This window comes from Elephas maximus, chromosome 6 (genome assembly GCF_024166365.1).
Source record: "Elephas maximus indicus isolate mEleMax1 chromosome 6, mEleMax1 primary haplotype, whole genome shotgun sequence".
Lineage (NCBI taxonomy): Eukaryota > Metazoa > Chordata > Mammalia > Proboscidea > Elephantidae > Elephas > Elephas maximus.
The window spans coordinates 55,980,594-55,997,245 of record NC_064824.1 but is presented as its reverse complement, the minus strand read 5'-3'; the positions used below and the strand labels follow the sequence as shown (position 1 = coordinate 55,997,245).

General features: G+C 41.5%; 1 protein-coding gene across 14 annotated transcripts in view; it reads right to left on the bottom strand.

The window, feature by feature from the left end:
* The window catches only part of PKP4 (plakophilin 4), a 312,885-nt gene that overhangs the window by 26,310 nt on the left and 269,923 nt on the right, over positions 1-16,652 (bottom strand). For all 14 annotated transcript variants that reach the window (XM_049888796.1, XM_049888795.1, XM_049888800.1 and 11 more), the window contains 4 exons: positions 6,773-6,956; positions 3,070-3,187; positions 697-888; positions 327-500 (listed from right to left, as the gene is read on the bottom strand). In XM_049888796.1, the coding sequence (XP_049744753.1) occupies positions 327-500; positions 697-888; positions 3,070-3,187; positions 6,773-6,956 (668 nt within the window). The remainder of the gene's footprint in view (positions 1-326; positions 501-696; positions 889-3,069; positions 3,188-6,772; positions 6,957-16,652) is intronic.

Below are 16,652 nucleotides of genomic sequence, written 5' to 3'. Positions count from 1 at the left end.
GGAAACCTTCCCTATTTTCTTGCTCCTCTCTTTTCTGGCCTCCTAGGCTGGGTTAAATGTCCTCTTTCAAGATCCTACAGCACACAGTTCCTGTGGATCCCACACAGTACTGACACAATCTGTTTTTCTCAGTAGCCTTCAAGTATCTAATGAAGAGGGAATGTTATATTTATCTTTGGGTCCCTAGTGCCAACAGCTGTTCACCTTTTTTTAATCTCCTACCCTTTCCCAGACAAACTATAAACAACCATGCCCCTTTCACTACCACTGCTGATCTGACTGACTGCAAAATGGCAAGAAGTGTGGACAAGTGGAAGACATCCTACCTTCCAGTTGCCAGCAGAGAGGTTCTGAAGAGACCCGGCAGAGCCTTCCAGGGTGGCTGGATTAGAGCTTTCTGCTAGAAGAGTCAGATATGGTTTTACCACCGATGGATGCCACAGCATCTCAACCCCTTTGGGGGATTTTGACAGCCCTGGGATAGGACCGACTCCATCCCACTGAAAGGCAAATGGCACACATTAAATGGAAGCAAAATAACATGGTTTCCAATACTTGAAAATATTCATCTTTGCTGGACTCAGCGATAGCTATGCAGAAAAACCGCATCATGAGAAAGATTTTTTGTTGCCAAATATGTGATTTCTTACTCCCAGAAAAATGAAACTCTAGTTTCATGTCAAATAAAATGCTAACTTGATCCTCTTGTGGCGTCCTCTTTTTCTTTTTCTTCTTCTTCCCCCAGCAGCTTGGCTCCGAGTCTTTGCTGGGAGACTCTTTTCCTAGTAAGTCATCCAATTCGTTTAGTCCCAGCAGTCGGGCCTGAGGGACCTCCAGTTCCAGCCGATAGGACAGGTTCCTCAGGGTACACACACAGTTCTCCACTGTCTGAAACCCAACATGGCGTATAATTAAAACCATCATTGCACATCAGTGGAAAATGCTTCTGTACTGAATGCTACTGATAATAAATAAATGTAGAACAGGAAATAACTTTTTTTTTTTTTTTTTTACTTATGGGGGCCTGAAAAAATCTAAACAAAGAATTTTTTAGAATACTCAAATGACTAGGTGCAGAGCCATCGTTGGTATATACGTAGGTCTGGTGGTGATGCCGATAAAAAGTGCAAGCCCTGGAACAGAAAATACCTGGTGTTTCTGCTGCAGGGCTGCTGTAGTGAGAAATGTACCCAAGATGCCAGAACCTCACTTTTTCTCACCACTGTGGATCTTCATTGTGACAAGAAGTACCACTACCTCCCTCCCTGGGGACAGCCCCTATCCAGGCCCCATCTTTGTCTGCTCCTTCAGTCTCTCAGTTCTCCCCTCCCTCTGTGGAATGCTCCATGATTTCTTTCTCTGGTGACATTCTGCCTTCTGTGTGTGTCTTTTGCTCCTTAGAGTCTGTTATACCTCTAATTTGGAGGCCAACTGTTACCTCAACTCATTGTGTCTAAAAGCAAGTTCATTGTCCAGCGATGTCCCCCCCTTACAACTTGGTTACTCTTCTTGACGGACTCAGCAGATCTTTTGGTTCAATAAGGCTCAAAAGAAACCTGGCTTTCGCCTTGAATTCTTCCCCCCTTCTCCTTTTTTCTCCCTGAGCTTATCACTTATCATCCCTCCTTTCTCTCTCAGATTCACCTTTATGAACCAATACCTATTTAAGGGCTCGCCCAAGCCAACCCATCCTAATTACCATGTACTTTGTCTGATTTGGAACTCCTGACACTTTGTTTCTCCTTCCTATTTCTTCCCACCCTCCTCATCCCTGCTCCTGTGTCAGATTCCAGATGGCTGTCACTGCTGAAAATCAATGGGTGTGATGCCCTGCCTGAACACAGGGATGGAGGACGCAGGAGGAAAGCGTAAGGGGTCCATACTGGGACAGACTGACCAGCAGGGCATCAGAGGAATGGGGTGAAGAGCACAGGCTGGCGATGCAGACAGGTACATGAAGAAGGTGGGGCTGGGGTGGGGACTGTGGACTGCTCGGGTAACAGGGGCAGAGAGGTTGAGAGGATTACAGTGCCTCAACCAGGAACTTTTATTCAGTAGATACTCAAATACAGATGGATTTGATTCTAGGAGTAGGGGATACAGAATTGGAAGATATAGCTACAAGGGCAAATCACCTTGAGAACGAACCTAGGAGAACCACAGAGAAAGCCAGGTCCCTGTCACCCTGTGCTAGCTCCTATCACCATACTGAGTCACTCAGTTTTCATGGTTCTAAGGCTATTTTCTTAAGCTGCTGTGTTCCTGTGATTCTGTAATTTATGGAGGGACTCTCCCTTTGATCCGGAGTGTAGCTTAATGAGGAGGAGGGGCTCAAGAATCCCAGAGTTAATGGCATGTGTTATGATTGAATTGTGTCCCCCCCAAAAATATGCTGAAGTACTAAGCCCTAGCAATTATGAACCGTGCCCTTGTTTGAGACAGAGTCTTGTTATTGTTATCAGTTAAGCAAGGAGTCCTGGTGGTGCAGTGGTTAAGCACTGGGCTGCTAACCAAAAGATCAGCAGCTGGAGCCCACCAGCCACTCTGCTGGAGAAAGATGGGGCAGTTTGCTTCCATAAAGATTACAGCCTTGGGAACTGTATCAGGCAGTTCTACTCTGTTCTGTAGGGTCACTAAGAGTCAGAATCGACTTGATGGCAAATGGGTTTATCAGCTAACATGAGGTCAAACCAGAGTAGGGTGGGCCCTAATCCCATATGAGTGGTGTCCTTATGAAACAGAGATGACCCAGAGAGACAGACAGGGAAAGGATGGTGGTGTGAAGATGCATCCGCAGTCCAGGGAACACCTGGGCTACCAGAAGCTGACAGCGGCAAGAAAGGATCTTTCCCTAAAGCTTTTGGAAAGAACATGGGCCTGCTGGCACCCTGAATTTAGACTTCTAGCCTCCAGAACTGAGAGATAATAAATTTCTGTTATTAAAAGCCACCCAACTTTGTTGTACTTTGCTACGGCAGCCCTAGGAGACTAACATGACATGCAAACAGTAGCACGGGGCAGCTGCTGTCACCTGCCATCATGCCTCTACAGGGCCTGGCAGGCACTGACCTTGCTGTCGTAATCGGATGTGTTCACACACGTGTGGATCACGTACAACAGCGAGTCCACCAGTCCCTCACAGGATCGCATTTGCTTCCGAGCTTCCTCCCCTGCGGAGCTGAGGTTCCTAAATGGCAGAGACACATGGGAGCTGCTAAGATGAACAACTGACTCATTAGCCACATTGCCTTACCTTGGTGATCTGACAGCACAGACAGCAGATGGCAGCCATTTGGATTTGGTTTGAGAAGGCATTTTCGAGCCTGGATTTTAATATACCAAAAGCTCACAATAACAGCCAGCAGCCCGTTATCCACACACAGGGAAGGGAGCTGGGGCATGTGAATTTTAACTCTCATGGCATGTAACTTTCTAACATACTATTATAATTATTTTGGGACCTATGCTCCTCAGTTTCCTCATATGCAAAAAGGGGAAAATAACAGTAATCACCTCATAGGGTTGCTGTGAGGAAGAAATGAATTACTATATATAAAGCAATTAGAAAACTACCTGCCACAAAGAAGCTACGGTTATTTTTACACTTGTTTTTTTATCTCCCTTGTTAGGCTGTAAGCTCCTTGTAGTCCCCTGTGCCTACTATGGTGTTTTGCATGTCGTAGGTGGTCATTAACTGTTTCTTGAATGAACAGAGAAGACACACCCTTTCTTGCATAAACATCTCAAATTAAATATGGATACCTGCCTTTGCTACAATATTTCTCATTTTTTCAGTTATAAACATCACTGAAAATTGTTTTGGGTCTCATCCAAACTAATTTTTTGATATCAATTTGCCTTCATAAATTAATGGCAAGTTATGAGAATCTAGTTTATACCCCAATAAACAAGGGCTCTAGACTGAGGTTTTGCAAACTCAGAATTTGCAAAACTTAGACTAGACAAGGGGGGTTTGGAATTACTTTTCTTTGTTGTTGTTATTGTTGTGAGTTGCTGTCGAGTTGATTCTGACTCACGTGTGCAAAGTAAAAGCATAGGGTTTTCAAGGCTGATGCCTTTCGGAAGCAGATAGCCAGTCCTGTCTTCCGAGGGGCCGCTGGGTGGGCTGACCTTAAGGCTAGCAGTCAAGTGCTTCACCATTTGTGCCACCCAGGGAACCCTGTCTGTTCTTTACTCCTTTGTTTTTCTGAGGTCAGAGAGACACTGTCACCTCTTGCCTTCTTCTGTTCTTATCTCGTGTCATGTCTCAGCAGCACTGAATGGTCGACCTCTTCCTTTCCTCTAGGGCTTTTGGGGACACCACACTCTCTGGTTTCCTTTTCCTCTCACTGCCTTTCCTCCTTAGTCTCCTCTGCCTGTGTGAATCTCCAGGAGTGCCCCTAGCTCTACTTTGGTTCCTCTCCCTGTTTTTATCTTTGCACTCTCCTAGGTGGCCTATGGCTCCCAAACTTCTATCTTTAGTTCTGACCTCTCTTAGAACTCCAGACTCATTTATCCAACTGCTTTCCTGGCATTACCACATGGATATCTAATTGGATATCTCAAAATGGACATGACCAAAACAGAACGTTCACCTGCTCACCCCCTCCAGCATTTCTTCTCCCTCTTCTCTGATGTCATGTCATCAACAGCACTTCCATGAACCCTGCTGATCCAGTCAAAGGTTGAGGTGTTATTCTTATTTCTTCCCTTTTCCTTGTATTAGTAAGCCTTGTTTCCTCTCCTTCCAAAAAATAACCCAAATCTGCCTACTCCTAGTCTAGGCCACCCTCATGGTTCACCTGGATCACTGTGACAGCCTATGTCTTCCTTCTGCCCATACTCACTTCTCTGCATCCCAGCCAGAAACCAGCCCCATCTCTGCCTTGCTTAAAACCCTGATGGTTTCCCATGGTACTTGGAATAAAATGCAAACTCCTTCCTCAGATTTCCAAAATCCTGTGTAATCTGGTTCTATTCTTCCCTTTGCCCATTAAGCTCTAGCCACAAGCTCATCCCTGCTCCAGAGCCTTTACATTGACTGTCTCCTTTGCCTAGACTGCCTGTCCCCCTGACCTCCTACCCTCACATGAGTGGCTCCTTATGGTCACTAAGATTTCAGCTTAAGTTCTACCTGTGAGGCCTCTCTGACCACCAAAGTAACCACCCAATAAGTCTTACATCACCCTATTTATTCTCTCGATCACATTTATTGCTATTTTCTTATTTCCTTATTTTCTGTCTTCCGCAATAGAATCTAGTTTCACCAGAGCAGGGACCTAGTCGGTCCTGTTCATCGCTGATTTCTAAGGACACACAGAGGCATTTACCAAAAGTTCACGCCTGATTCACTGGGGAGAGCCTGAGGGTGAGTCTTGCCTCTGGGCATTCCCTGAAGCCTGACAGACAAACTGAGGAGGAATCTCAGCCTCCTCAGATGAAGAGGAGAATCTGCTTCCACTGATGATCAGGAGGTGATGTGATACGCCCCTGTGAGGCAGACGTCTCAGTTAGGAGGACCTGGTCTGCTTTCTAGGATCCTGACTCTTGTCACCCTCCTTCTCTACCTTCCCTCTGTGTCCTGGCCGAGGGCCCAGGTCACCTATTACAACAGCGAAGCAGTGGCTTCAGAGTCACCTATCACAACAGGGGAGCAGTGGCTTCAGGGTCACCTATCACAACAGGGGAGCAGTGGCTTCAGAGCAACAGTACGGTCATGTCCTCCCTCACCCAAGGTCTCTGTGGTAGGGATGCTTAGATGGCTCAGCTTAAATGTTATGTGGTGCACACTGAGTGTTACTATGTATCAGAGACTACACTAAGCACTTTACGTGTGTATCTTGTCAATTCCTCACAACCTCAAGATGGTATTACTATCCCCATTTTAAAGATGAGGAAACTGAGGCTCAGAGCCGATACTGGAAACCAGGTGGTCTGAGGCCAGAGCCCACTCTCCTCGTCACCATGCCCCTCTGCCCAGGACTTCTGTTTTAAGTTCCCAGGGCATGGTAAGGCTGGGAAATGGGGTAGAAATTGGGCCAATGAGTATTACTGGCAAGTAATGAGCCATACTATGTGCACTTCAAAGAGGCCTTATAGATTTTAAATGCTAAAGGTAATGACTGAAAAGGAGTATTTAGACTCATTTTCATTTACTTACAAAACTCAAAACCAGTGTTTATAAAATCACACACATCGTTATAACCTTTCAAAGGTAAAAAAAATTATAACCATCATGTTTTGAATTTAAACAAAAACCAGGCTGCAAATACATTAGCAATTAAAATGCAATAACCAGAAAAATGCTATTAAAGTGGAAAACACTGGAATTTGGGTAGTAATCTCAGACTGAAAGGGCCTTTCTGAAAAATTCACAGTCAAGAGTCATTTATAACTCCTGTAAGGTCACAAGTTTGTGCTCATAATGTTTTCCTCACAGGATGACAAAGTCCAGTAGCCTAAATTTTGAAACGAAATTGGAAACTTAGATAGCTGTCAATAAAATAACACCAACAAAACAAAACAAACCTGTTGCTGTTGAGTTGATTCTGACTCATAGTGACCCTACAGGACAGAGTAGGACCATCCCAGAGGGTTTCCAAGGAGTGGCTGGTGGAGTCGAGCTGCTGACCTTTTGGTTAGCAGCTGAGCTCTTAACCACTGTGTCATTAGGGCTCCTAATAAAATAAAATCCTCCTAAAGTCAATTTACCTATAATGACATGCACTATTTAATTACAAAATTAAGTGGGAAGAAGAAATGAAGAACATACCTCAGGCAGCCTGTTGTGTTACGCAGAACTAGTGAAGTCTGAAATTTAATTTTATGATCATCATCAAAAGAAGCATTATTCCAACCAGAATGTGGAACTATCACAGTGTTTGTCAAGGTTGAGAGAGCATCTCGAATGATTGTCATCTTTACAGCATCACATGAGGATAAATTCCAAAGAACTCCTAAGAAAGATTTAAAAAATCAAACTATCATTTAGAGATCCTGCAGTTTTAGGAACAACATAGATAAACGTATTAGCTCTATTAGATGTGAACCCAGTCTGTTCCAAAACTAATCTATGGCCTATATTTGCAACCAGGCAAGGGGTGGCCCCCTAGTAAGTACTGAGTGAACACATGTGAGCTTCTGGTAGTAATTTGAAGTCTTAATAATTCTCTTAAGTTGTAGAGCCTATGCTCAACCAGGCAAGATGACTGTGGCTTTTGCAAAGCAAATTATGAGTTGCTCTGTGAGGGGTAGGGGATTGATGCAAGAAAGGGTCATAAATATAACACATCTGTGATTTTTGTAAAGCTGCTGTTCACTTCATTGTCCCTTACGTTCAATGTTCTATGGGATAAACCATTTTTAGAATTTAATATTTGGAAAAAAAGTTTTTTTTTTCCTCCCTTTTTTGTCTTTCTAAAGACTGGTATGTTTCTCTTCATCATGCTTCTTTTTCTTTTGTTACTGGGAAGCTCAAGGTTAAATATAATGCTTGCAGTAACTTTACTGGCAGAGAGGGTTATTTTATTTGCTTCATCTATATTTAGAAAATGTTTAAACATTCTTATTCCACTTTAAGAGTTTACTACCTTGTGTGTTAGAAGTACAAGTTACCGCTGTTCCTTTTTTGAAGATATAGATGAGACTAACAATAAATTAAAATTTACTCATTTTGTAATTTATCAAGATTGAAAGGGCAACAGACCTTAAATGTAGCTTACTGTAGTGTTATTTAAACTGATCAACATTTTAGAGGATCTTAATTTCTGTGTAAACTATGAGGTGTGTTAAGTTATTGTTATAAAATGTTTTCTAATAATTACTCCTCTAGAAATTAGAGTGAATTCAAGATTATACCTACCCTGATGTCATTTCACATCAATGCATTTTCCTGATTAAGAAGGAAAGAAGTGGGGGAGAGATGGTGCAGCTGGTTTTCTCTGTTCCTGACACGTCCTTGGCAGGTTGCTCAGATGTCTGCACAGTACTTTAAGACTATCAACACACGAAACACTGTGGTCCTATGGACGGGGAAGGAGTTGGCCAAATCTGCCCAAGTCCAAGGGAGTGTATCAGGCATATAAACATCATGGATCAAGAGTGTCGGGGCAAACATGAGACTGAGAACTGCTGCTCAGTCAAAGGACCCAGCTTGAAAACTGCCTGATCATCTTCCGTCTGGGCCTGGAGAAGCTACAGGGCCCTTTGTAAAGAAGGGAGCTATGAGAGAGCTGAAAGGATCTTTTTTTTTTTTTTTCTTTTCATTTTTGGAGGAAGGAGAAGCAGAAGCAAAGGACTACAGACAAAGAGACTTAAAAACAGAACTCTGAGTATAAACTAAGTAAAGACCATCCCTTCTCTCTGGCATGTCTGCCCTGACTCGTCCATCCTGACCCATCCACATGGTGAGTGAACACTCAGTAATGGTGACTGGTCCATGTGCTCCATCCTGAGCAAATGTCTAGGGTCCTGTGCTCTGCCCCATATCTGTGCTCACACTCCTTTCACTTGGCTTTGTCTTCTAGAACTCAGTGATGTAGCTTCCCTTGTTCCCCAAGGACTTCTGCCCTTTCTCTGCTCCTACCCTTTGGGGTGGGGTACTCCACCACAACTGTAGCCTTTTAGGATTCAGCCATCAGTAATGGCTCATCTAGTTAGGGTCAGACTGGTTCTCCCTACAAGAAGGATGGGCGGGGGACTTAGTTAAGAGTTGGGAGAAGTAAAGGCCTTGCTTCATCTATGAAAGCTTGCTCTGCCCACCATGACAGACCTTCACTTCTGTAATTACCATAGACGTGATCCTAGTAAGACAGAAGTACACACTATAGGCTCTTAAGAAATGAACTTAAATGTCGAAGACTAAGCTTTTTCTCCACGGCGTCTCATAAAATTGGCTGTATGTTTCAGTATAAATTGTTTTTGGGCAACGGCTTAAAGCTATTCTCCCTGAATTCTGTGGTTTCACTGGAAACCCTAGTGGTAGCCAAGTCAGGGGTGGGGGCAGGGTGGAGAAAGCCTGGTGGCATGGCCCAGGTCCCCACCCCCATTCACCCAGAGCAGCTCTATACTGATCTGTTCTCGGTACTGGGCTTCATTGTATGCTGTTTGAAGAAAGATAGTTGATGTTTCAGGGGGAAAGCAGTAGATGACTGATGATCAAGGAAGGGATCTGGGAGCTAAAGATAAGAAATGATTCTTCGGAGGTCTGTCCTGACCCAAATAAAAGAGAGGAAACAAGAAAGAAGAGAGCGTGGGTTGAGGCAAAGCAGGGTGGGTGACAGAGGCAGACACACTGCTAAGGCTGCCAAGAGTGTGGCTTTAACATTTCCTGCTAACAAGGCCAATGATACTCAAGACCCACGAAGCTCGTAGGGCCTGCCGGGGTGTGAGCCAGCCACAAGGGCAGCATCTGATGCAGAGGCCATTGACTGTCTCGAGCACGTATGGGGCAATCCTAAGTGCCCCCACCGGCAACTTTGTAACATATGATTCCTAATGCCTTTAGAGCAAAGTCTCTGTCAAAGCCTTTCAAATCCCTTAGTCCACAAACTTCAACATGTGGGGGAGAGCTGCATATTCCAATAAGCTACTTTTTACTTTACAGAATAAATCCACTCCAGTAAAGTTAAACGTAAGGCTAGGTTGTGTTAAGTAAAACCTTTCATATCATAAACCAGAGGTATAAAATTAGATATATTTCTACAGAAAATTCAACACCCTGAGTCACAAACATACAGTGGAAACATGACTAAGATGAGGTGTGGTTCTTAAGCATGCTGAAACCTGGAAATTCTCTGATTCTTTGCAAAAAAGCTTGTTTTTTTGTTGCTCCTGCCTCTACTCCTGGTTACTTCCAAGACCTACTCCTGGCAGGAGGGTACTTCCCAGACTTCAAGATACCATGATTTTCCTTGCTGTTCCTAGGATTTTGTCCTGCTTTTTCTTCTTCTTCCCAGGCATTCAGAGACCAGTAGAGCCATATGTGGTAAAGCTACATTGTACACTGTTAGCTATTATATTTACATGGGCTTGGACACAGCATAAACATCCATAAATTAATATAAACAACAGTAACATCACCATTTATTTTGATTTTATTCTGTGCCAGGCATTCTGCTCTTTACACACAACTTGAAGATTGAAGCTACACAAAATGAATTAACTTCCCATTTAATTATTTCGTAGGTTGAAATTCTACATGTTCATTTTTTAAGGATGGTGATTTGTATTTCTAGATTTAATTGAAATGTAAATTCCATTAGGCAAGTGTCATAGATTGAATTGTGTCCCCCCAAATATCTGTCAATTTGGCTAGGCCAGGATTCCCAGTATTGTGTTACTGTCCACCATTTTGTCATCTGATGTGATCTTCCTATGTGTTGTAAATCCTACCTCTATGATGTTGATGAGATAGGATTATCGGCAGTTATGTTAATGAGGCAGGACTCAATCTACAAGATTGGATTGTGTCTTGTGCCAAGAGACTATCATTTTTCAGATGTAAAAGAGAAAAGGAGCAAAAAGACATGGGGACCTTGTACCACCATGAAAGTAGCGCTGGGAGCAGAGTGCGTCCTCTGGACCGGAGGTCCTTGTGCTGAGAAGCTCCTCGACCAGGGAAAGACTGATAATAAGGACCTTTCTCCAGGGTCAACAGAAAGAGGAAGCCTTCCCCTGGAGCTGACACCCTGAATTTGGACTTGCAGCCTACTAGACTGTGAGAGAATAAATTTCTCTTTGTTAAAGCCATCATCCACTTGTGGTATTTCTGTTACAACAGCACTAGATGACTAAGACAGCAAGTATACTGAGGAACAAACACTCTATCATCATCTACCACTTTACACATCTTGTTACAGACACACAGCAGGTGCTCAAAATTTTTTTTCTAACGAATTCATTTTATATTCTGTATTTGTTTTTTCATCTCCCTTTTACTTCCTGCCTATAAGACACAGTTTACACGTATTAACTCCTTTTTGTACCTTTTCTTAAAACCGAGTATTTAGGAGTGTCTTTAAGGACTACAACTGTAAGAGACAGTAGGAAGACTCAGAGAGGCTAGACGTTTTAGGGAATTGGCCGCCGTACTGCCCGCCCTTCACACTGAGACCAGAAGGGAGAGTGGTTGAAACCACCACATTTTCATGCTGGTTTAGCTATGGGGATAGGAGAAACCCTTTGCCATTTCACCTTCCAGTACCTAGAGTTAAGAGTTACACCAATACACCAGATACCTCCATCCCTCAAACTGCAAAATAGAAAGGATCAATGTTGCCAAATTATAAAATGTGACAGTGTTTAAAAATATGTAACCCTTCGGTAGACAAGCTGACTATGCTATTTTTGGGCCAGCAGAGATGATTTATAGATCATAAAACCAGTCTATTATACAAATTCAGGCTTTTGTTTCTGTGACTTCAAAAAATGTTCAAAGTTATTCTTAACTACCAAAAAAAAAAAAAAAAAAAGGAAAAGATTCTATTTTGGTTAAGTATATGGCATTAAAGGCAGCTTTCTCATCCCTCATTATGTTTTATATTATCCCTCTAATCCTGCACTTCACCACATAACACAAAGAGCCACAACATTTGGTGTTTATTTAACTAACCATGTGGATCATCAAAGTAAGTCTCAAGTCACTGGCTTTTCTTCCCCGCTTTCTAGTACAAAAATAAGGTTCTGGAAAGTCAAAACAACTAGTTCTGGTCAACCAATATTGGATGTAAAAGGTTTGATTAAACTTAAAAGCCTTAGATATCGAACGATTAATTTGACTTTTCTACTCAAAGTAAAAAGCACCATTCTTAAGACCAGCTAATAATAACTGTATGCTCTTCACCTCACTGAAGTAGTAATAAAACAACGTTCTCTCCGCTTCATTTAATGGGTCAGGAAGAATGTTGCTAGGGCAGTACGTAATGAATAGAAAATACACCAATTCCCAAATGCAGCAAGACTGATGAGAAAATGGAAAGCCAGAGGATTAGCATACTCGATCAATCTGATAAACCTCCAATCCCTACATACTAATACAAAATGTGCTTCAAAAATATTTAGCAGCACACTCCATTAACTCCTGGTTCCTAAAGAGAAAGTTAAAAATAAACTATAACATGGTTTAAGAAGTTGGAGGTTTATTTAATTTAAAGCAATTAGCTATTTGTTGTGAGGACTAGGAGTACACATAAACATAATTAAGCATATATATGAAAATCCAAGAGCCAACATTTTTCTCAATGGAGAGAGACTGAAAGCATTTCCCTTGAGAACAGGAACCAAGCAAGGATGCCCTTTATCACGACTCTTATTCAAGATTGTACTAGAAGTTCCAGCTACAGCAACAAGGCAAGAAAGGGAAATAAAGGGCATCCAAATTGGTAAGGAAGAAATAAAACTATTCCTATTTGCAGATGATATGATCCTATACATAGAAAATCCCAGAGATTTCACAAGAAAACTACTGGAACTAATAGAAGGATTCAGTAAAGTGGTAGAGTACAAGATCAACATACAAAAATTAGCTGGATTTCTCTAAACTAACAAAGAGAACTCCAAGAGGGAAATCAAGAAAACAATACCATTTGCAATAGCCCCCCAAAAGATAAAATACCTAGGAATAAATCTAATGAGGGATGTAACAGACTTACACAAAGAAATCTGCAAAACACTACTGCAAGAACCAAAAGAGACTGACATAAATGGAAAAGCGTATCAGGCTCATGCATAGGAAGATTTAACATTGCGAAAATGTCAATACTACACACAGTGATCTACAAATACAATTGCAATCCCAATTCAAATTCCAAAAATATTATTTAATTAGATGAAAAAACTGATCACCAACTTTATGTGTAAAGGGAGGAGGCCCTGGATAAGTAAAGCACTACTGAAGAAGAACAAAATAAGAGGCCTCACACTCCCTGATTTCAGAACCTACTGTACAACCATGGCAGGCAAAACAGCCTGGTACAGGTACAATGACACACAGACCAATGAAACAACCATCCACCTTTGGACAGCTGATCTTTGACAAAGGGTTGAAGTCCATTAAACAGAGAAGAGAAGTCTCTTTAAAAAAATTGTGCTGGCAAAACTGGATATCCATCTGCGAAAAATGAAACAGGATCCATGCCTCACACCATAAGCAAAAACTAACTGAAAATGGATCAAGATTTAAACATAAAACCCCAAACTATAAAGACCGTGGAAAGAAAAACAGGGGCAATGCTAGGGGCCCTAATATATGGCATATAGAATAGCAAACATAACTAAAAATGCACAAATAGCAGAAGATAAACTAGGTAACTGGGATCTCCTAAAAATTAAACACTTATACTCATCAAAAGACTTCTCCAAAAAAGTAAAAAGAGAACCCTACAGACTGGGAAAAATTTTTTAACTATGACATATCTGAAAAAGGTCTAACCTCTAAAATTTATAGAAAACTTCAACACCTCAACAACAAAAAGACAAACAATCCAATTAAAAAATAGGCAAAGCACATGAACAGACACTTCACCAAAGAAATCATTCCAGTGGCTAACAAACACACGAAGAGGTGCTTGCTTACAATAGTCAGCCATTAGAGAGATGCAAATCAAAACTACAATCAGATACCATCTCACCCAAGCAAGAATGGCACTGATCCAAAAATCAGGAAACAACTAACGCTAGTGAGGTTGTGGAGAGACTGGAACACTTATGCACTGCTGGTGGGAATGCAAAATGGCACAACCACTTTGGAAAATGTTATGGCACTTCCTTAAAAAGCTAGAAACAGAAATACCATATAATCCAGCAATCCCACTCCTAGGTATATATCTTAGAGAAATAGGAGCTGTGATAAGAACAGACATATACATACCCACGTTCACTGCAGCATTATTTACAATAGTAAAAAGATGGAAACAACCTAAATGTCCACCAAAAAATGAATGGATAAAAAAACTGTGGTACCTACACACAATGGAATACTATGCAACAATAAGGAATGATGAATCTGCACAACATCTCACAACATGGATTAATCTGGAGGTCATTACACTGAGTGAAATAAGTCAATCACAAAAGTACAAATATTGTATGAGACCACTATCATAAAAAGTTAAAAAAAAAAGTTTACACACAGAAAGTAACATTCTTAATTGGTGAAGGGAAAGGCAATACACAATATGGGGGAAGTCAGCACAATATGATCAAGGCAAATAAAGACACTGAGAGGTACATAAGAATAAAAGGCAACTATGTAAAAACATATTACAAAATATACACCCATGCAACAGTAGTAAAAAAACAGTAATTTACAAGTGGATACATAGGCAGATAGGTATACTGAATAGGTATGGAAGGGTGTATGGGAGTACATCCACATGTGTACACAGACTAAGTTGAGGATATTTCTATACACATGTTCATATGTGCTGCATGTATAGTCATATATACAATGGAGCACACAGGCAACACAGTCGGGGACACTTCTTATACATAAGCAAACACTCTGCGGGACTGAGTTACTGGGTCTGACAGCTGGGGACCACAGTCTTGGGGGACATTCAGGTCAACTGGCATAACGTAGCTCATAAAGTCAATGTTCTGTACGTTCTACTTTGATGAGCAGCATCTGGGGTCTTAAAAGCTTGAGAGCGGCCATCGAAGATACAACTACTGGTCTTTCCTGTCTGAAGCAAAGGAGAGTGAAGAAAACCGAAGACCAAGGAAGCAATTAGTACAAAGGACTAATGGCCTACATGAACCACAGCCTCTACTAGAAAGACAAAGATGGCCCCTGGCTACTACTACTAACCACTCTGACCAGGATCACGATAGAGGGTACCGGGCAGAGCAGGAGAAAAATGCAGAACAAAATCCAAATTTATAAAAATGACCAGACTTACTGGTCTGACTGACAGACTGACTGGAGGAACCTCTAGGGTATGGCCCTTGGTTACCTTTCTATCTTGGAGCTGAAGTCATTCCTGGAGATCACCTTTCAGGCAAATGACAGACCAAAAAAACAAAAAACAAAACCCATTGCTGGGAGTCCATTTGACTCATAGCCACCTTACAGGACACAGTAGAATTGCGCCTAGAGTTTCCAAGGAGCGGCTGGTGGATTCGAAATGCTGATCTTTTAGTTAGCCACCGTAGCTCACAGTAGCTCTTAACCACTGCACTGCCAAGGCTCTAAATAACAGGCCTATAAAATAAACAGTAACACCCACGAGGAAAGTGCTCTACAGAATAATCAACTATACAAGACCAAAAGGGCAACATTTGCCCAAAAGCAAAGATGAAAAAGCAGGAAGGGGCAGGAAAACCAGATAAATATAAATGGGGAACTCAGGGTAGAAATGGGAAGTATGCTGACACATTGCAGGGATTGTGATCAATGTCATGGAAAACTGTGTATAAATTATTGAATGGGGAGCTAATTTGCTCTGTATACTTTCACCTAAAGCACATACACACAAAAAAAGTATACATATATAAAGTAATTCAGACAATATTAGGGAAACCCATGCATATTACTGTAGAAAACAGTGCTTATTCCCTGCCACGGGAAAAAGGTACACATAATTATGAAAACCAATAATTACAATGAAATACTGCCATGAGAGATTAAAGTTCATTTTCTCCACAAAGAATGAATAAAGTAATTAAAATACCATTTCACATAAATCCTATGCTGCAGCATTCTGAAACAGCTCATGTTTAAAACTAGCTTTATAGCTATTCTAATGGCCAACTGATAATTTTATACCCAAATTAGAAGCTGATTTTACTGATTAATTAAATAATAGCAACTATTTGAAAATGTATTTATTAAAGGATGTTAAAACCAACCAAATGACATTTGGAAAATGTGATTTTGCTGGCAGCGGAAATATACAATGTAAGCATAAACACACACAACATAAACACACAATTGCTTTTCTTTCATTTCTCTATAGCATTCAATTTATGCCCTATTTCCCTAATTATAAAAAAATGAGCGTGTGTGAACACTGCGAAAAGGAAAAAAAAAATAGTCACAAAGTACCAGTGCATTAGAAATGTCACCACTGAACATGTCCCTGGCATTTTCTTTTATGAGTTAACTTTATTCTCAGTGTCTATCCTTAATGTTCATATTTCAGTCACGCTCTTTCAGAAGATGTCCATGGGATAAAAAAACTAGCCAAGCCTTAGGGATGTGAAGGCTAATAAGCAAGACAACAGATGAAGAGGTCTTGGCCCCAGAGTTCCCGCTGCAGAATAAGTATCAGGACAAGCCAGCTGTCATGACGATGCTTCAGCCCTCTGGGGTCAAGAGCACTCCATGGGTATACATGGTGATCTTTCCTGGCAATTCTGCATCTACGGGCTTGTTGGGACAGGTTGGTGTCATGTATACCCACCCTGCAAGCATTCTTGATAAGTGGGTATAGAAGTATTTGATTAATAGTGAAAATATAAACATCAAGGCTGTAGATGGCATACAAGGGCCAGGGTGTGTGCGTGTCTGGTAAAACCACGATCTGTTGTAAGGTAGGAAAGTGGGCCTCACCCTCAGTAGGATTTTTATTCATGTCTGTGGCTTTTTTTCGGGAAGATAGTATTAGCAAGATGCTAGGGCTACCATATCCTGTCAGTATATGGCCACCTGCATC